Consider the following 21,279-nt stretch of genomic DNA (forward strand, 5'->3'; position numbering starts at 1 on the left):
GAGGGTCTAGTTACCTGTTTGAGGGTGAGGGTCTAGTTACCTGTTTGAGTGTGAGAGTCTAGTTACCTGTTTGAGTGTGAGGGTCTAGTTACCTGTTTGAGTGTGAGGGTCTAGTTACCTGTTTGAGTGTGAGAGTCTTGGCCCTCTCCTTGGATGTGCCAGTCTCCCAGACACAGATGGCAGTACTGGTTCCCCCGGTGATGACCAGCTTGGGGTTGGGGCAGATGGCACACAGGATCTGACCCCACTCCGACAGACACTCATACACCACCACCGCCTAGAGGAAGGGGAGAGGGGATTGGTTAGTCAGGGGGAAGGAGAGAGGGGATTGGTTAGTCAGGGGAGAAGGAGAGAGGGGATTGGTTAGTCAGGGGAGAAGGAAGTGAGGGAAGGGTAATGCTGTCTTAACACCAGGGGGCACTGCTGCCCGGAGGATTTAGTTTGTAGGCAAGATGAAGTACATCTTTCCACGATTCCTTGCATTCTCTCCTTGTCTCCTTCTCAACTGTATCAGAGGAGAAGGTCCAAGGTTACTCTCTGACCTTCATCTCCAATGGGTTTTGAGGAGGAGAGGAATCAAGGTATCAAGGAAAGACGAACTGAGATATAGCCACAGACGTTGTCAAAACAACACCACAGAAATAGAATTGAGTTCTATAATGAATTCCTATGACTGCAACATTACATGATTAGCATGCACGGTCACGTCTGCACTGGCCCACACTGAGACCCGGAGACAGCAGGCTCCAACTGACCTTGTCTGACTCGTAGTTGGCCAGTCTGCAGGAGAGGTCTGCGTAACCCCAGGCAAAGGTCTTGTTCCAGACAGGCGGTTGTAGGACCTTGTTCTGCTCCACAGCCAGAACGCCCTTATCAGTACACACTATCTGACCCACCGGCTCCTTCAGCTCTGAAACACAGCCAGAACGCCCTTATCAGTACACACTATCTGACCCACCGGCTCCTTCAGCTCTGAAACACAGCCAGAACGCCCTTATCAGTACACACTATCTGACCCACCGGCTCCTTCAGCTCTGAAAAACAGCCAGAACGCCCTTATCAGTACACACTATCTGACCCACCGGCTCCTTCAGCTCTGAAACAAACACACACACACACACACACACTCTATTGCCGAGCTGCCCAAGTCAGCTGATACAGAACCAGATTTATGCCAGCTTCTTTGTGTGTGTGTGTGTGTGTGTGTACGTGCGCGCACGTGTGCATGCCTTTCCCTACCTTTGACGGGGGTTAGGGAGGGTCTGAGGTTGTCCAGGTGATGGAAGAAGATCTTGTCAGCGGTTGAGGAGAGAGAGACGGGCACGCCCCCCGCCATCTCCCCGTTAGACTTGCAACGTACACGCTTCGGAGGGTGGGGCTTCTTAAACAACTGGGAAGAGACAGATAAAACATGGGTTAAGATCTGATTCATTCAATTAGAAAACTGTATTCCTCTATTGAAATCATTCTTTGTGGAGCATCAGCGCTATGGATCACAGTCTCTTCTCACACCATAGTTTACTTTCAGGGTAAAAAAATAGAGGTAAGAATGAATCCTTTATTGTTTTCTACAAAAAAAATTGTTGTTGTCTATTTCAAGTTACAAAAAAATGTCAGTATTCTGAATCTCCATACTAGTGTTGCACGGAATACCGGTACCACGGTAATATCACGGTCTCAAAATGTCATGATACCAACATTTTTTAATACCTTAGTACCGTTTCATATGATACTACCGACCTTTTCAGCCCTACCGATCTAAAGAACCCCGCTGGCGCCTGTTATAAAATGTTTCTAAAGTCATTTTGTTTATAAATTCAGTTGAATTTAAGCGTCAGCCACTAGTCTCTTGTATGAGCAGGTCCAAGCAGGTCCAATAATATTCACTTTCATGCCCATATCAGGAGTCAGCTGTAATCAGCCAGCAGCATCCCCTACCAGCACTCACTCACCTGCTCCTCTCTGGCCGCTCTTCACACGCGTCTATTCCTCCGTCAGTTTAAAAAATATATATAATTTAGCCGTGATGGCGAGCGGGGATGCAGGCCCAGACCCTGATGAGTCTTCAGTAGACCTGTAGATGTGTTACAGCGAGCAAAGCCAGCGATGTTGATAGGTTGTATCATGTCATCGCCTGTTATAACCAAGAGCACAGACCAGTCTGAGTGCCACTTTGCCAGTTCACCGTCATGCAGCCTCTGAGTGCCAGAGAGGGGAAACGGAGCACCGCTTCGAGACAGGCTGCAGCTTTAGAGTAAACGTCTTGTCTGTAGCCTAAACGGTTGAAAACATATTACCCAAGAAGCCTAAACGCTTTTATCTTTCTATCGGGATTCGCCGCATTTAAAAAAAACGGTTGAAAACATATTACCCATATCACCAGAGAGACCTTTTTAATCTTTGATCGGGATTCACGCACATTTTATATCATTTCAAAATCATGTCGCGGCCCGTTTTAAACCAATCCCGGGTCGCTAATTGTTGGTTTGATAACAAACAACGTTGTTAAATCATGTTACCTAGCTAGCTAACAACAACCAAATCTATGTATTTCTGGTGCTCCTTACATTCTGTTTGGTGCCTAACATTTTAAAAGTTGGGAGCAGTGTGTGTATACAGTGGGGAGAACAAGTATTTGATACACTGCTGATTTTGCAGGTTTTCCTACTTACAAAGCATGTAGAGGTCTGTAATTTTTATCATAGGTACACTTCAACTGTGAGAGACGTAATCTAAAACAAAAATCCAGAAAATCACATTGTATGATTTTTAAGTAATTAATTTGCATTTTAGAGAACGTGAACGAGCAGGATGCTAGGACACTGATACTACTTGGTATGGTGATACTACTTGGCCTGGTATGGTATGGTGATATTACTTGGCCTGGTGATACTTGGCCTGGTATGGTATCGTGATACTACTTGGTATGGTGATACTACTTGGTATGGTGATACTTGGCCTGGTATGGTATCATTATACTACTTGGTATGGTGATACTACTTGGTATGGTGATACTACTTGGCCTGGTATGGTATCGTGATACTACTTGGTATGGTGATACTACTTGGCCTGGTAGGTATGGTGATACTACTTGGTATGGTATGGTATCGTGATACTACTTGGTATGGTGATACTACTTGGCCTGGTATGGTGATACTACTTGGTATGGTGATACTACTTGGCCTGGTATGGTATCATGATACTACTTGGTATGGTGATACTTGGCCTGGTATGGTATCGTGATACTACTTGGTATGGTGATACTTGGCCTGGTATGGTATCGTGATACTACTTGGTATGGTGATACTTGGCCTGGTATGGTATCGTGATACTACTTGGTATGGTGATACTTGGCCTGGTATGGTATCGTGATAGTACTTGGTATGGTGATACTTGGCCTGGTATGGTATCGTTAGTAAAATGTTGGTATGGTGATACTTGGCCTGGTATGGTATCGTTAGTAAAATGTTGGTATGGTGATACTTGGCCTGGTATGGTATCGTGATACTACTTGGTATGGTGATACTTGGCCTGGTATGATATGGTGATACTACTTGGTATGGTGATACTTGGCCTGGTATGGTATCGTTAGTAAAATGTTGGTATGGTGATACTTGGCCTGGTATGGTATCGTGATACTACTTGGTATGGTGATACTTGGCCTGGTATGGTATGGTGATACTACTTGGTATGGTGATACTTGGCCTGGTATGGTATCGTTAGTAAAATGTTTACTATATTGATGATACTTGTTTTATATTGTTAATACATATTGATGATATGATAGCTGTCTTATATTGGTATACCGTTATATGTTAATATGATATCTCCCGAGTGGCGCAGTGGTCTAAGGCACTGCATCGCAGTGCTAGCTGTGCCGCGACCGGGAGACCCATGGGGCGGCGCACCATTGGCCCAGCGTCGTCCAGGGTAGGGGAGGGAATGGCCGGCAGGGATGTAGCTCAGTTGGTAGAGCATGGTGTTTGCAACGCCAGGGTTGTGGGTTCGATTCCCACGGGGGGCCAGTATTAAAATAAAAATAATGTATCACTCACTAACTGTAAGTCGCTCTGGATAAGAGCGTCTGCTAAATGACGTTAATATGATACCTGTTTGGGGATCTGTCCGAAGTTGTTGATGAACCCGATGGTGGCGGTCTCCTTGAGGGGGTCGTTGATGTTGTAGATGTCCACCTGGCCCTCGTAGAACAGGTGGTGGAACACATTGACCGCCTCCACCGCCGGAGGACCCTGCTGCTTGAAGCCAAAGATCAGGTCGATCCACTCATGGAGGTGGGCGCTGACGTAGTCACACTCCAGAGCCTGGAGGACAGACACACAGACACACACGGGGCAGACACACACGGGGCAGACACACACGGGGCAGACACACACGTCCACAGTAGGTTGGAGCTTGCTTCCATTTCCAGGCTTCCTCATGTTTGTTTGAGTAATGAACGAGACTTGGAAGGATGGCATCGTCAGACTATGTTGGCGTATACTGTACAACAACGCAGTTGTCTTACCTCCAGACACATACAAAGTTGATTGTTACCCACCTGTCGATGTACTCTGATGAACTCTCGGGGGTCTCCCTTGGCCCATGGAGGCAGAAGGACGTCTCCTAGTCTAATCCCATTCTGTTTGGCACCTGTTAAAACATAAACCACATCAAGGCAACCTCTTATTGTTACTATGAAGAGACGGAGAAATAGAAACAGAGACAGAAAGAGATAGAGAGAGAGATAGCAGAGAACAGAGATAGCGTCCTGTCGTCCCTAGGTCAGAGTTGTTGGAGTTGAGAGAGAGATAGCAGAGAACAGAGATAGCGTCCTGTCGTCCCTAGGTCAGAGTTGTTGGAGTTGAGAGAGAGATAGCAGAGAACAGAGATAGCGTCCTGTCGTCCCTAGGTCAGAGTTGTTGGAGTTGAGAGAGAGCAGAGAACAGAGCTAGCGTCCTGACGGACCTAGGTCAGAGTTGTTGGAGTTGAGAGAGAGAGATAGCAGAGAACAGAGCTAGCATCCTGACATACCTAGGTCAGAGTTGTTGGAGTTGAGAGAGAGATAGCAGAGAACAGAGATAGCGTCCTGTCGTCCCTAGGTCTGAGTTGTTGGAGTTGAGAGAGAGAGATAGCAGAGAACAGAGCTAGCGTCCTGTCGTCCCTAGGTCAGAGTTGTTGGAGTTGAGAGATAGCAGAGAACAGAGCTAGCGTCCTGATGTACCTAGGTCAGAGTTGTTGGAGTTGAGAGAGAGATAGCAGAGAACAGAGATAGCGTCCTGACGTACCTAGGTCAGAGTTGTTGGAGTTGAGAGAGAGATAGCAGAGAACAGAGATAGCGTCCTGACGTACCTAGGTCAGAGTTGTTGGAGTTGAGAGAGAGAGATAGCAGAGAACAGAGCTAGCGTCCTGACGTACCTAGGTCAGAGTTGTTGGAGTTGAGAGAGAGATAGCAGAGAACAGAGCTAGCATCCTGACGTACCTAGGTCAGAGTTGTTGGAGTTGAGAGAGAGATAGCAGAGAACAGAGCTAGCGTCCTGATGTACCTAGGTCAGAGTTGTTGGAGTTGAGAGAGAGAGATAGCAGAGAACAGAGCTAGCATCCTGACATACCTAGGTCAGAGTTGTTGGAGTTGAGAGAGAGATAGCAGAGAACAGAGCTAGCGTCCTGTCGTCCCTAGGTCAGAGTTGTTGGAGTTGAGAGAGAGAGATAGCAGAGAACAGAGCTAGCGTCCTGACGTACCTATGTCAGAGTTGTTGGAGTTGAGCGAGAGATGGCAGAGAACAGAGCTAGCGTCCTGACGTACCTAGGTCAGAGTTGTTGGAGTTGAGAGAGAGATAGCAGAGAACAGAGCTAGCGTCCTGACGTACCTAGGAGTTGAGAGAGCAATAGCAGAGAACAGAGCTAGCGTCCTGTCGTCCCTAGGTCAGAGTTGTTGGAGTTGAGAGAGAGATAGCAGAGAACAGAGCTAGCGTCCTGACGTACCTAGGTCAGAGTTGTTGGAGTTGAGAGAGAGAGATAGCAGAGAACAGAGCTAGCATCCTGACGTACCTAGGTCAGAGTTGTTGGAGTTGAGAGAGAGATAGCAGAGAACAGAGATAGCGTCCTGACGTACCTAGGTCAGAGTTGTTGGAGTTGAGAGAGAGAGATAGCAGAGAACAGAGCTAGCGTCCTGACGTACCTAGGTCAGAGTTGTTGGAGTTGAGAGAGAGAGATAGCAGAGAACAGAGCTAGTGTCCTGTCGTCCCTAGGTCAGAGTTGTTGGAGTTGAGAGAGAGAGATAGCAGAGAACAGAGCTAGCGTCCTGACGTACCTAGGTCAGAGTTGTTGGAGTTGAGCGAGAGATAGCAGAGAACAGAGCTAGCGTCCTGACAAACCTAGGTTAGAGTTGTTGGAGTTGAGAGAGAGATAGCAGAGAACAGAGCTAGCGTCCTGACGTACCTAGGTCAGAGTTGTTGGAGTTGAGAGAGAGATAGCAGAGAACAGAGCTAGCGTCCTGTCGTCCCTAGGTCAGAGTTGTTGGAGTTGAGAGAGAGATAGCAGAGAACATAGATAGCGTCCTGACGTACCTAGGTCAGAGTTGTTGGAGTTGAGAGAGAGATAGCAGAGAACAGAGCTAGCGTCCTGTCGTCGCTAGGTCAGAGTTGTTGGAGTTGAGAGAGAGATAGCAGAGAACAGAGCTAGCGTCCTGACGTACCTAGGTCAGAGTTGTTGGAGTTGAGAGAGAGATAGCAGAGAACAGAGCTAGCGTCCTGTCGTCCCTAGGTCAGAGTTGTTGGAGTTGAGAGAGAGAGATGGCAGAGAACAGAGCTAGCGTCCTGACGTACCTTGGTCAGAGTTGTTGGAGTTGAGAGAGAGATAGCAGAGAACAGAGCTAGCGTCCTGTCGTCCCTAAGTCAGAGTTGTTGGAGTTGAGAGAGAGATAGCAGAGAACAGAGCTAGCGTCCTGACGTACCTAGGTCAGAGTTGTTGGAGTTGAGAGAGAGAGATGGCAGAGAACAGAGCTAGCATCCTGACGTACCTAGGTCAGAGTTGTTGGAGTTGAGAGAGAGAGATAGCAGAGAACAGAGATAGCGTCCTGACATACCTAGGTCAGAGTTGTTGGAGTTGAGAGAGAGAGAGATAGCAGAGAACAGAGCTAGCGTCCTGACGTACCTAGGTCAGAGTTGTTGGAGTTGAGAGAGAGATAGCAGAGAACAGAGATAGCGTCCTGACGTACCTAGGTCAGAGTTGTTGGAGTTGAGAGAGAGATAGCAGAGAACAGAGCTAGCGTCCTGTCGTCCCTAGGTCAGAGTTGTTGGAGTTGAGAGAGAGATAGCAGAGAACAGAGCTAGCGTCCTGACGTACCTAGGTCAGAGTTGTTGGAGTTGAGAGAGAGATAGCAGAGAACAGAGCTAGCGTCCTGTCGTCCCTAGGTCAGAGTTGTTGGAGTTGAGAGAGAGATAGCAGAGAACAGAGCTAGCGTCCTGACGTACCTAGGTCAGAGTTGTTGGCGTTGAGAGAGAGATAGCAGAGAACAGAGCTAGCATCCTGACGTACCTAGGTCAGAGTTGTTGGAGTTGAGAGAGAGAGATAGCAGAGAACAGAGATAGCGTCCTGACATACCTAGGTCAGAGTTGTTGGAGTTGAGAGAGAGAGAGATAGCAGAGAACAGAGCTAGCGTCCTGACGTACCTAGGTCAGAGTTGTTGGAGTTGAGAGAGAGATAGCAGAGAACAGAGCTAGCGTCCTGTCGTCCCTAGGTCAGAGTTGTTGGAGTTGAGAGAGAGAGATAGCAGAGAACAGAGCTAGCGTCCTGACGACCTAGGTCAGAGTTGTTGGAGTTGAGAGAGAGAGATAGCAGAGAACAGAGCTTGAAGGCCTCTGACGTACCTAGGTCAGAGTTGTTGGAGTTGAGAGAGAGAGATAGCAGAGAACAGAGCAGCGTCTGACGTACCTAGGTCAGAGTTGTTGGAGTTGAGAGAGAGAGATAGCAGAGAACAGAGATAGCGTCTGACGTACCTAGGTCAGAGTTGTTGGAGTTGAGAGAGAGATAGCAGAGAACAGAGCTAGCGTCGTGAAAACCTAGGTAGAGTTGTTGGAGTTGAAGAGAGATAGCAGAGAACATAGATAGCGTCCTGACGTACCTAGGTCAGGGAGTTGTTGGAGTTGAGAGAGAGATAGCAGAGAACAGAGCTAGCGTCCTGACGTCAAACCTAGGTCAGAGTTGTTGGAGTTGAGAGAGAATATGCAGAGAACAGAGATAGCGTCTGACGTACCTAGGTCAGAGTTGTTGGAGTTGAGAGAGAGATAGCAGAGAACAGAGCTAGCGTCCTGACGTCCCTAGGTCAGAGTTGTTGGAGTTGAGAGAGAGATAGCAGAGAACAGAGCTAGCGTCCTGACGTACCTAGGTCAGAGTTGTTGGAGTTGAGAGAGAGAGATAGCAGAGAACAGAGCTAGCATCCTGACGTACCTAGGTCAGAGTTGTTGGAGTTGAGAGAGAGAGATAGCAGAGAACAGAGATAGCGTCCTGACATACCTAGGTCCGAGTTGTTGGAGTTGAGAGAGAGAGATAGCAGAGAACAGAGCTAGCGTCCTGACGTACCCTAGGTCAGAGTTGTTGGAGTTGAGAGAGAGATAGCAGAGAACAGAGATAGCGCCTGACGTACCTAGGTCAGGAGTTGTTGGAGTTGAGAGAGAGAGATAGCAGAGAACAGAGCTAAGCGTCCTGACGTACCTAGGTCAGAGTTGTTGGAGTTGAGAGAGAGAGATAGCAGAGAACAGAGCTAGCGTCCTGACGTACCTAGGTCAGAGTTGTTGGAGTTGAGAGAGAGAGATAGCAGAGAACAGAGATAGCGTCCTGACGTACCTAGGTCAGAGTTGTTGGAGTTGAGAGAGAGATAGCAGAGAACAGAGCTAGCGTCCTGACGTACCTAGGTCAGAGTTGTTGGAGTTGAGAGAGAGATAGCAGAGAACAGAGCTAGCGTCCTGACGTACCTAGGTCAGAGTTGTTGGAGTTGAGAGAGAGATAGCAGAGAACAGAGCTAGCGTCCTGTCGTACCTAGGTCAGAGTTGTTGGAGTTGAGAGAGAGATAGCAGAGAACAGAGCTAGCGTCCTGACGTACCCTAGGTCAGAGTTGTTGGAGTTGAGAGAGATAGCAGAGAACAGAGCTAGCGTCCTGACGAACCTAGGTCAGAGTTGTTGGAGTTGAGAGAGAGATAGCAGAGAACAGAGATAGCGTCTGACGTACCTAGGTCAGAGTTGTTGGAGTTGAGAGAGAGAGATAGCAGAGAACAGAGCTAGCGTCCTGTCGTCCCTAGGTCAGAGTTGTTGGAGTTGAGAGAGAGATAGCAGAGAACAGAGCTAGCGTCCTGACGTACCTAGGTCAGAGTTGTTGGAGTTGAGAGAGAGATAGCAGAGAACAGAGCTAGCGTCCTGTCGTCCCTAGGTCAGAGTTGTTGGAGTTGAGAGAGAGATAGCAGAGAACAGAGATAGCGTCCTGACGTACCTAGGTCAGAGTTGTTGGAGTTGAGAGAGAGAGATAGCAGCGAACAGAGCTAGCGTCCTGACGTCCCTAGGTCAGAGTTGTTGGAGTTGAGAGAGAGATAGCAGAGAACAGAGCTAGCGTCCTGACGTACCTAGGTCAGAGTTGTTGGAGTTGAGAGAGAGATAGCAGAGAACAGAGCTAGCATCCTGACGTACCTAGGTCAGAGTTGTTGGAGTTGAGAGAGAGAGATAGCAGAGAACAGAGATAGCGTCCTGACATACCTAGGTCAGAGTTGTTGGAGTTGAGAGAGAGAGATAGCAGAGAACAGAGCTAGCGTCCTGACGTACCTAGGTCAGAGTTGTTGGAGTTGAGAGAGAGATAGCAGAGAACAGAGATAGCGGCCTGACGTACCTAGGTCAGAGTTGTTGGAGTTGAGAGAGAGAGATAGCAGAGAACAGAGCTAGCGTCCTGACGTACCTAGGTCAGAGTTGTTGGAGTTGAGAGAGAGAGATAGCAGAGAACAGAGCTAGCGTCCTGACGTACCTAGGTCAGAGTTGTTGGAGTTGAGAGAGAGATAGCAGAGAACAGAGATAGCGTCCTGACAAACCTAGGTTAGAGTTGTTGGAGTTGAGAGAGAGATAGCAGAGAACAGAGCTAGCGTCCTGACGTACCTAGGTCAGAGTTGTTGGAGTTGAGAGATAACAGAGAACAGAGCTAGCGTCCTGTCGTCCCTAGGTCAGAGTTGTTGGAGTTGAGAGAGAGGAGGGAGACAGACAGACTGACAGACAGACAGACGTACCTAGGTCAAAGTTGTTAGAGTTGAGCATGAACTCTGGCAGGTAGAAGAACTCAGGGATGAGCTCCTTGACGTCGGCCATGTTGTGTTTGGAGGCAGAGAGCCAGGCCTCACGCACGCTGTGGAACATCCTGTCAGCCAGGTCAAAGTGACCTCCCTGTGGGGTGGGAGAGGGACCACATGGAGGCAGGCACACAAACATGCAGACACACACAAACACACACGCAGACCACCCCACCTCCCCACACAGACACACACACGCATGGAGGCAGGCACACAGACAGACGCACAGAGGCAAACACACGTACACACGTTAGAAACATGACACACTTCAGGCATCGTCTCCACCAACACAGCTCCCAGAGAGGAGAGGTCATCATTGGTATTCAAACCACACTCAACACAGGCTGTTTACTGTCTCTGGTTAATATCAGGGGGTAAAAACAACTCTGATGTAGCCTGAATATGCCACTATTATGCACCCAGAGACAAACAGACAACATTTTTACATTTACATTTTTGTCATTTAGCAGACGCTCTTATCCAGAGCGACTTACAAATTGGTGCATTCACCTTACAACCCTAACCTTATCACCAAGCGGTGAGAAAAAACCTTTTGGTAAACTTGGACGCCAATTCAATCAACTGCAGATACAGAAAACTGCACTGTGCATTCACCAAAAATGGCCACGCTGCATTGTAGCTAACTACCATATGAATCCTCCGGCCACGCTGCATTGTAGCTAACGACCCTATGAATCCCTTGGCCACGCTGCATTGTAGCTAACTACCATATGAATCCTCTGGCCACGCTGCATTGTAGCTAACTACCATATGAATCCTCTGGCCACGCTGCATTGTAGCTAACTACCATATGAATCCTCTGGCCACGCTGCATTGTAGCTAACTACCATATGAATCCTCTGGCCACGCTGCATTGTAGCTAACTACCATATGAATCCTCTGGCCACGCTGCATTGTAGCTAACTACCATATGAATCCTCTGAAAGTACCAAAGTTTAAATTTGGGGTTCCTCAAGGTTCAGTACTTGGACCCCCTTGGAATCATCTGAACGTTCCAGAACGTTCCACTATCCAAGACAGTAGTGCGTGTGGAGTCTGACCTGAAGCCTGAGGAAGATCTGAGTGAAAGGTTCCATGCGGATCAGGTAGGACGCTATGATCATGGCTGAGGAGTAGTGTGTACCGTAGTGATACGCTGGGGTTTCACCTGAGAGAGAGAGAGAGAATCATTTTTAGAATAATATTTTTATTGCCCCAGAGTCTGGTCTTGTGGTAGTACAGACAATTCTGGACCACTGGCGAATTCCCCCCCCTGGCGAATGTGATGGGGTTCAAGCCTCGTCTTGGCCTCTCTGTATGTGTCCTTTCTGTATTTCCCCACGTCCTATAATGAAACACTACAATACCCAAGGAGATTGGTCTAGTGTGTCTTACTGGTGGGGTCCTCCCAGTCCTTGAACCTCTTCTTGTACTGGGTCAGCCTGTCGTCTGTCTGGGCTCCCATTGGTTTAGCCAGGTTCCGGAACGTCCGTGGGTTGTTCAGGTCCAACTCCTAGGAACCAGATCAGGTCAGTTTAATCACACTCCATCTACTAGGAACCAGATCAGGTCAGTTTAATCACACTCCATCTACTAGGAACCAGATCAGGTCAGTTTAATCACACTCCATCTACTAGGAACCAGATCAGACCAGGTCAGTTTAATCACACTCCATCTACTAGGAACCAGATCAGACCAGGTCAGTTTAATCACACTACATCTACTAGGAACCAGATTTGACAAGTCATGCTTATCGGTCTACAGGTTAATTTGGATAATTCTGTGGAATTAAATTGGCGCGTGTGTAATTTTGTTATGTATCTTATTTATTACACTCACAGCATACAGAGTCTAATTAGAGTAGAGGAATATCCTACCACCTGTCAGACGGCATACTGAGACTAGTTAGAGGAGAGGAATATCACCTGTCAGACAGCATACAGAGACTAGTTAGAGGAGAGGAATACCACCTGTCAGACAGCATACAGAGACTAGTTAGAGGAGAGGAATACCACCTGTCAGACAGCATACAGAGACTAGTTAGAGGAGAGGAATATCACCTGTCAGACAGCATACAGAGACTAGTTAGAGGAGAGGAATACCACCTGTCAGACAGCATACAGAGACTAGTTAGAGGAGAGGAATACCACCTGTCAGACAGCATACAGAGACTAGTTAGAGGAGAGGAATATCACCTGTCAGACAGCATACAGAGACTAGTTAGAGGAGAGGAATATCACCTGTCAGACAGCATACAGAGACTAGTTAGAGGAGAGGAATACCACCTGTCAGACAGCATACAGAGACTAGTTAGAGAGGAATACCACCTGTCAGACAGCATACAGAGACTAGTTAGAGTAGAGGGAATATCACCTGTCAGACAGCATACAGAGACTAGTTAGAGGAGAGGAATATCACCTGTCAGACAGCATACAGAGACTAGTTAGAGGAGGGAATACCACCTGTCAGACAGCATACAGAGACTAGTTAGAGGAGAGGAATATCACCTGTCAGACAGCATACAGAGACTAGTTAGAGGGAGAGGAACTACCACCTGTCAGACAGCACACAGAGACTAGTTAGAGGGAGAGGAATATCACCTGTCAGACAGCATACAGAGACTAGTTAGAGGGAGAGGAATACCACCTGTCAGACAGCATACAGAGACTAGTTAGAGGAGAGGAATACCACCTGTCAGACAGCATACAGAGACTAGTTAGAGAGGAATACCACCTGTCAGACAGCATACAGAGACTAGTTAGAGGGGAGAGGAATATCACCTGTCAGACAGCATACAGAGACTAGTTAGAGGAGAGGAATATACACCTGTCAGACAGCATACAGAGACTAGTTAGAGGAGAGGAATATCACCTGTCAGACAGCATACAGAGACTAGTTAGAGAGAGGAATACCACCTGTCAGACAGCACACAGAGACTAGTTAGAGGAGAGGAATATCACCTGTCAGACAGCATACAGAGACTAGTTAGAGGAGAGGAATACCACCTGTCAGACAGCATACAGAGACTAGTTAGAGAGGAATACCACCTGTCAGACAGCACACAGAGACTAGTTAGAGGAGAGGAATATCACCTGTCAGACAGCATACAGAGACTAGTTAGAGTAGAGGAATACCACCTGTCAGACAGCATACAGAGACTAGTTAGAGGAGAGGAATATCCTACCACCTGTCAGACAGCATACAGAGACTAGTTAGAGGAGAGGAATATCACCTGTCAGACAGCATACAGAGACTAGTTAGAGGAGAGGAATATCACCTGTCAGACAGCACACAGAGACTAGTTAGAGGAGAGGAATATCACCTGTCAGACAGCATACAGAGACTAGTTAGAGGAGAGGAATATACACCTGTCAGACAGCATACAGAGACTAGTTAGAGGAGAGGAATATCACCTGTCAGACAGCATACAGAGACTAGTTAGAGGAGAGGAATATCACCTGTCAGACAGCATACAGAGACTAGTTAGAGGAGAGGAATATCACCTGTCAGACAGCATACTGAGACTAGTTAGAGGAGAGGAATATCACCTGTCAGACAGCATACAGAGTCTAATTTGAGTAGAGGAATATCCTACCACCTGTCAGACAGCATACAGAGTGGCTCCTCAAAAAGCCTGTAGGCTACAGGGGTGAGACCTGCTTTTGTAATCCCAGTCATTGCGCAACAAATAACAACTCTAAATGCAATCGCGTGTTAGAAACTTGTGGCCACGATTAAAAAGGAGCCATTTTTATTTCTCAATCTCAACTTGTAAAGCGCGCCTCCCATTCGGATGCATAGGCTATAGCCTGCCTGCCGTTGACTATCAGCGCGTCACACACCACTTTGCAATGTGAGCAGTATAATGTCATGTGAGCTTGAGGCAGTATAATGTCATGTGAGCTTGAGGCAGTATAATGTCATGTGAGCTTGAGGCAGTATAATGTCATGTGAGCTTGAGGCAGTATAATGTCATGTGAGCTTGAGGCAGTATAATGTCATGTGAGCTTGAGGCAGTATAATGTCATGTGAGCTTGAGGCAGCATAATGTCATGTGAGCTTGAGGCAGCATAATGTCATGTGAGCTTGAGGCAGTATAATGTCATGTGAGCTTGAGGCAGTATAATGTAATGTGAGCTTGAGGCAGTATAATGTCATGAGCTTGAGGCAGTATAATGTCATGTGAGCTTGAGGCAGTATAATGTCATGTGAGCTTGAGGCAGTATAATGTCATGTGAGCTTGAGGCAGTATAATGTAATGTGAGCTTGAGGCAGTATAATGTCATGTGAGCTTGAGGCAGTATAATGTCATGTGAGCTTGAGGCAGTATAATGTCATGTGAGCTTGAGGCAGTATAATGTCATGTGAGCTTGAGGCAGTATAATGTCATGTGAGCTTGAGGCAGTATAATGTCATGTGAGCTTGAGGCAGTATAATGTCATGTGAGCTTGAGGCAGTATAATGTCATGTGAGCTTGAGGCAGTATAATGTCATGTGAGCTTGAGGCAGTATAATGTCATGTGAGCTTGAGGCAGTATAATGTCATGTGAGCTTGAGGCAGTATAATGTCATGTGAGCTTGAGGCAGTATAATGTCATGTGAGCTTGAGGCAGTATAATGTCATGTGAGCTTGAGGCAGTATAATGTCATGTGAGCTTGAGGCAGTATAATTGTTTGAAACCTGAACGTTTTACTTTACATCAAATAATGAGGCATGTCTTACCTTGGGTCAGAGTAGCCTTGACAAAAATCCATCCATAGAAATGTGGAGCCAATTATTTTATAAAGACCATCTCATGCATTTATTGGTTTTCATATCAACTTTATTTCGTTGTCCAGAAGCCAAAGGCACAATCCTAGTCATATTAGCAACCCATCATAGTAGTTGCTATTAGATTCGCCCTCTTTCTAGGTTTCTAACAGAGATTTTCATCTCTGTCACATTTGGAACTGCTCGCATTACGTGCGCTGTTTAGAACAAGCATTTCTCTACACCCGCAATAACATCTGCTAAACAGGTGTATGTGACCAATAAAGTTTGCTTTGATTTGAACTGTGTTTTCCTTCAATTGCATTTAGGCAAATGTTTGAAAATGATGTGTGAAGGAAATGTTACTTTGTGCATCTTATCTTTGGTGTCATAAACAATCCTTGGTTCGTGCCTGTGTCTGGTCAAGATATGAGGGGGGGTGGGGTGGGGGTGGGGGGGGGGGGGGGTCATGAACCCCTCCGGAGGAACATCTTGCAGAACGCCCAGAATATGTTCTTTAAGTTAAGATAGGAGGCGGAGCCAGTCACATGTAGGAACCAATCCAATGAATCATGTTTATGTAGGTTTAGGTAGCCGTATATAAGGAAGGAACGCCCTTTTAGAGCTCACCTCAGACCGGTACTTTATGCATCTAAGTTTGACTGTGACCTCTCCAGCTTGCTGACAATAAAGAGTGATTCATTTAATATTGACTTTGAGCGTCCCTGTGTAAGAATTTCCACAACAGACGTTTTAGACTTTTGACTGTAAGACAATGGTCTTGCTATTGTTGCATGTTTCCATTTCGTGAAACATGTCCGGTCCTTGTATGAATGCATAGTATCAGAGAGGAAGAGGCGAAGCGAGAGGTTTCACACTCACCAAAATCTATCCAAAATAAGTCTGTTTCTTTGTGCTAATTTTGGACCTAAGCTTGTCGCCTGCCTTCCCGCCTTGGGACGACTCCCATTGTTAGGGGCGGAAACATCTAGCATCTTGTCATTTTATACAGATCTCACTATATTTTTCTGTTGGTCACATCATTTCACTGTTAGAATTTTTTATTAACCGTTTGTTGACCGGTTAATGAGAGTCAGTTTGTCGGCAGCAAAACTGACAGAAATTTGCATCCCTACCTTTTAAAAGTCTTTAGTTCTGCACCTTGCCGATTCCTCATTTTCTAAATGTAATGACATCTTTTGACAGCACAGCAGCAGACGTGTCCAGCTGTCCAAGTCAGATTGTGTACCATTATAATAGTGCTGAGCGAATAGTTTTTTTTTTTTTAGGTCGGTTCGGTTTCGGTTTGATAATTTTAAAAAATAATCACGGTTTTCGATTTAGGTTGAAAAAAATATATACATTAAATGCACTATGCGTTATGTGGGTTGAATGCTGTAACAACATAGAATAAAACCATTAATAAAGTCCCGATGGTAGGACTCATTACTGCTGATCCTTATTATCACATTACTTTACTTTAAATTGTATCTGATGACTTTATTATTTCATTCCAGTCACATCTCATCTCTACAGAGCTGCTGTCTGACTAAATCACTATCTTAGTAATTCTTCAAAGTAAATAAGGCAGACTTTTATGACTGCTGAACACCAACTATCAATCACTTAGATCAGGGGTCTCCAACAGGTTGATCCCGAGATACCATTGGCTCGCAGCCCGAGATACCATTGGCTCGCAGCCCACCTATGAGTAGATCGCCAAGCAATTTTGAAAGGACAGCGCCTTCAGGAAGTCGTCACACCCCTAGACTTATTCCACATTTTGTTGTGTTTACAGCCTGAATTCAAAATGGATTCAATTGAGATTGTGTCACTAGCCTTGACACAATACCCGATAACATCGAAGTGGAACTATGTTTTTTTCAAAATTTTTTTCAAATTAATTAAAAATAAAAAGCTGAAATGTCAATAAGTACTGAAGCCTAAATAAGTTTAACCATGGTGAAAAGCTGGGGTTTCACCTGACAGGCAGAGAGAGAGAGAGAGAGAGATTTCAGGTGTGGAAAGCTCTTAGAGACTTACCCAGAAAGACTCTCAGCTGTAATCGCTGCCAAAAAGTGCTTCTACAAAGTATTGGTCCCGTGTGGCTCAGTTGTTAGAGCAAGTGGGCACACAATGGATTGTGGTCATTGTAGTTAACTACCACGTTTACTGCACTAAACTATGTAGAAACATTGGCCTGTTGGAAACTACAACTCCCAACTACATCGCACAGTTCAGGCTGGGTGTGATTTATCTCTACAGAAACTGCACATTTGAGCTCACGGAAAAAAACGGAAATTCAAAAATTGAACAGACATCGGCCAATTAGTTGTTTAAAAAATGAAAAATAACCGACAATTCAGTGAATCGCTCAGCACTACATTATAATCTGTACTTTTACCTCTTGAGTCTTTGCTATGTAACTGTTGCTACCTCATGGTCTTTATTGGGAACTGTAACTATTGTTACCTCAGAGTCGTAGTCTGCCAGGATCCAGGGGAAGACGGGGTACTGCATCAGGTCGTTGTAGGAGCGACCAGCCAGAGTGTTGAGATGCATCAGGTACTGGAAGTTACTGATCTCACCACGCTATGGAAACACAGAGAGGACACTATAGTTACTGATCTCTCCACGCTATGGAAACACAGAGAGGACACTATAGTTACTGATCTCTCCACGCTATGGAAACACAGAGAGGACACTATAGTTACTGATCTCTCACGCTATGGAAACACAGAGAGGACACTATAGTTACTGATCTCACCACGCTATGGGAAACAGAGAGGACACTATAGTTACTGATCTCACCACGCTATGGAAACACAGAGAGGACACTATAGTTACTGATCTCACCACGCTATGGAAACACAGAGAGGACACTATAGTTACTGATCTCTCCACGCTATGGAAACACAGAGAGGACACTATAGTTACTGATCTCTCCACGCTATGGAAACAGAGAGGACACTATAGTTACTGATCTCACCACGCTATGGAAACAGAGAGGACACTATAGTTACTGATCTCTCCACGCTATGGAAACACAGAGAGGACACTATAGTTACTGATCTCTCCACGCTATGGAAACACAGAGAGGACACTATAGTTACTGATCTCACCACGCTATGGAAACACAGAGAGGACACTATAGTTACTGATCTCTCCACGCTATGGAAACACAGAGAGGACACTATAGTTACTGATCTCACCACGCTATGGAAACACAGAGAGGACACTATAGTTACTGATCTCTCCACGCTATGGAAACAGAGAGGACACTATAGTTACTGATCTCACCACGCTATGGAAACACAGAGAGGACACTATAGTTACTGATCTCACCACGCTATGGAAACACAGAGAGGACACTATAGTTACTGATCTCACCACGCTATGGAAACACAGAGAGGACACTATAGTTACTGATCTCACCACGCTATGGAAACACAGAGAGGACACTATAGTTACTGATCTCTCCACGCTATGGAAACACAGAGAGGACACTATAGTTACTGATCTCACCACGCTATGGAAACAGAGAGGACACTATAGTTACTGATCTCTCCACGCTATGGAAACAGAGAGGACACTATAGTTACTGATCTCACCACGCTATGGAAACAGAGAGGACACTATAGTTACTGATCTCACCACGCTATGGAAACACAGAGAGGACACTATAGTTACTGATCTCACCACGCTATGGAAACACAGAGAGGACACTATAGTTACTGATCTCACCACGACACAGAGAGGACACTATAGTCACTGATCTCACCACGCTATGGAAACAGAGGACACTATAGTTACTGATCTCACCACGCTATGGAAACACAGAGAGGACACTATAGTTACTGATCTCACCACGCTATGGAAACAGAGGACACTATAGTTACTGATCTCACCACGCTATGGAAACACAGAGAGGACACTATAGTCACTGATCTCACCACGCTATGGAAACAGAGAGGACACTATAGTTACTGATCACACCACGCTATGGAAACAGAGAGGACACTATAGTTACTGATCTCACCACGCTATGGAAACACAGAGAGGACACTATAGTTACTGATCTCACCACGCTATGGAAACACAGAGAGGACACTATAGTTACTGATCTCACCACGCTATGGAAACACAGAGAGGACACTATAGTTACTGATCTCACCACGCTATGGAAACACAGAGAGGACACTATAGTTACTGATCTCACTACGCTACAGAGACACATAGAGGACACTATAATTACTGATCTCACCACGCTACAGAGGACACTATAGTCACTGATCTCACAATGACACAGAGAGGACACTATAGTCACTGATCTCACCATGACACAGAGAGGACACTATAGTCACTGATCTCACCACGACACAGAGAGGACACTATAGTCACTGATCTCACCATGACACAGAGAGGACACTATAGTCACTGATCTCACCACGCTAGAGACACAGAGGACACTATAGTCACTGATCTCACCATGACACAGAGAGGACACTATAGTCACTGATCTCACCACGCTACAGAGAGGACACTATAGTCACTGATCTCACTATGACACAGAGAGGACACTATAGTCACTGATCTCACCATGACACAGAGAGGACACTATAGTCACTGATCTCACCATGACACAGAGAGGACACTATAGTCACTGATCTCACCATGACACAGAGAGGACACTATAGTCACTGATCTCACCATGACACAGAGAGGACACTATAGTCACTGATCTCACCACGCTACAGAGAGGACACTATAGTCACTGATCTCACAATGACACAGAGAGGACACTATAGTCACTGATCTCACCATGACACAGAGAGGACACTATAGTCACTGATCTCACCATGACACAGAGAGGACACTATAGTCACTGATCTCACCATGACACAGAGAGGACACTATAGTCACTGATCTCACCATGACACAGAGAGGACACTATAGTCACTGATCTCACCACGACACAGAGAGGACACTATAAAAACAGACTTACCTCCCATCTTTGGGTGACAGATTTCTCTCCTACCAGAGTGCTGAGTAGCCCAGACCTGATGGGAGACATTATAGATTGATTTACAATAGAAGCAATAGAGGACATTCATGCAACTATAGACAACTTAACACATAAACAAATACACAACAGATTTAACAAAATATTAAAACATAGACGTTTATCAAATAAAATAGTAGACGGTACCCCTGTTCTACGCTGGTGTTGGGCCTCTGTCCTGAGACGGACTCTGAGCTGTCAGCCAGAGAGGGAACCACCGCCAGGAACCTCTGGTAGACCTTGTTGCGGACTCCTTTCTGGAAGGCCAGCAGGTAGTTCCTCCCATCTCCTGAGAACACCTCCACAGCCATGGGCTGGAACATAGACAGAACATCAGAAGGGTTGTGTTCATTATTCAGACTCAGATTCATTAGGCACCAAAGGAAAGAAAACGGACAGAAACAGAGAGGGATACCGGAACTTGTCCAACACGTAAACGATCGTTTTAATTTTCTGTCTCAAAACTATTTGTGATGTTTTGCCCTAATATACATGATCAAGGTGAGCAAATTGAGACTAATCAACATTAGTCTCCGTAGCTCAGCTGGTAGAGCATGGCGCTTGAAACGCCAGGGTAGTGGGGTTCGATCCCCGGGACCACCCCATACGTAAAAATGTATGCACACATGACTGTAAGTCGCTTTGGATAAAAGCGTCTGCTAAATGGCATATTATTTAAACAATCAGAACCAAGTTAGTGCACTGCTCACCTGCAGAAGGTATCGTCTCTTGTGGACCTCCTTGATGTCCTCGTAGGCAAAGATACTGCAGGTCCTCTTCAGCTGGCTCTGACCCTGCCTCGCCCCTCTGGGGATGATGGTCTCATGCAGACTGGAGACAGAAAGACATCTCAGAACCCAAACTTCTCTAGATACTCTGCCAATTCAACTTTTTGGAATTACCCCCTTCACTTTTTCCACTTTGGTAATACGTTACAGCCTTATTCTAAAATGGATTCAATTGTTTGTTCCTCCCTCATCAATCTACACACAATACCCCATAATGACAAAGCAAAAACTGAAATATCACATTTACCTAAGTATTCAGACACTTTACTCAATACATTGTTGAAGCACCTTTGGCAGCGATTACAGCCTCGAGTCTTCTTGGGTATGACGCTACAAGCTTGGCACACCTGTATTTGG

General features: G+C 46.0%; 1 protein-coding gene across 1 annotated transcript in view; it reads right to left on the reverse strand.

Moving 5' to 3' along the window:
* LOC121530690 (WD repeat and FYVE domain-containing protein 3) overlaps positions 1-21,279 on the reverse strand; it is a 204,728-nt gene that overhangs the window by 13,460 nt on the left and 169,989 nt on the right. Inside the window, exons 50-61 of the mRNA XM_045226849.1 lie at positions 20,845-20,965; positions 20,282-20,448; positions 20,078-20,132; positions 17,545-17,664; positions 11,718-11,835; positions 11,384-11,490; positions 10,263-10,416; positions 4,559-4,650; positions 4,110-4,322; positions 1,240-1,390; positions 756-910; positions 119-277 (exon numbers count right to left, since the gene is read on the reverse strand). Coding sequence (XP_045082784.1) covers positions 119-277; positions 756-910; positions 1,240-1,390; positions 4,110-4,322; positions 4,559-4,650; positions 10,263-10,416; positions 11,384-11,490; positions 11,718-11,835; positions 17,545-17,664; positions 20,078-20,132; positions 20,282-20,448; positions 20,845-20,965 — 1,612 coding nt within the window. The remainder of the gene's footprint in view (positions 1-118; positions 278-755; positions 911-1,239; positions 1,391-4,109; positions 4,323-4,558; positions 4,651-10,262; positions 10,417-11,383; positions 11,491-11,717; positions 11,836-17,544; positions 17,665-20,077; positions 20,133-20,281; positions 20,449-20,844; positions 20,966-21,279) is intronic.

This window comes from Coregonus clupeaformis, chromosome 18 (assembly GCF_020615455.1).
Source record: "Coregonus clupeaformis isolate EN_2021a chromosome 18, ASM2061545v1, whole genome shotgun sequence".
Taxonomy (NCBI): domain Eukaryota; kingdom Metazoa; phylum Chordata; class Actinopteri; order Salmoniformes; family Salmonidae; genus Coregonus; species Coregonus clupeaformis.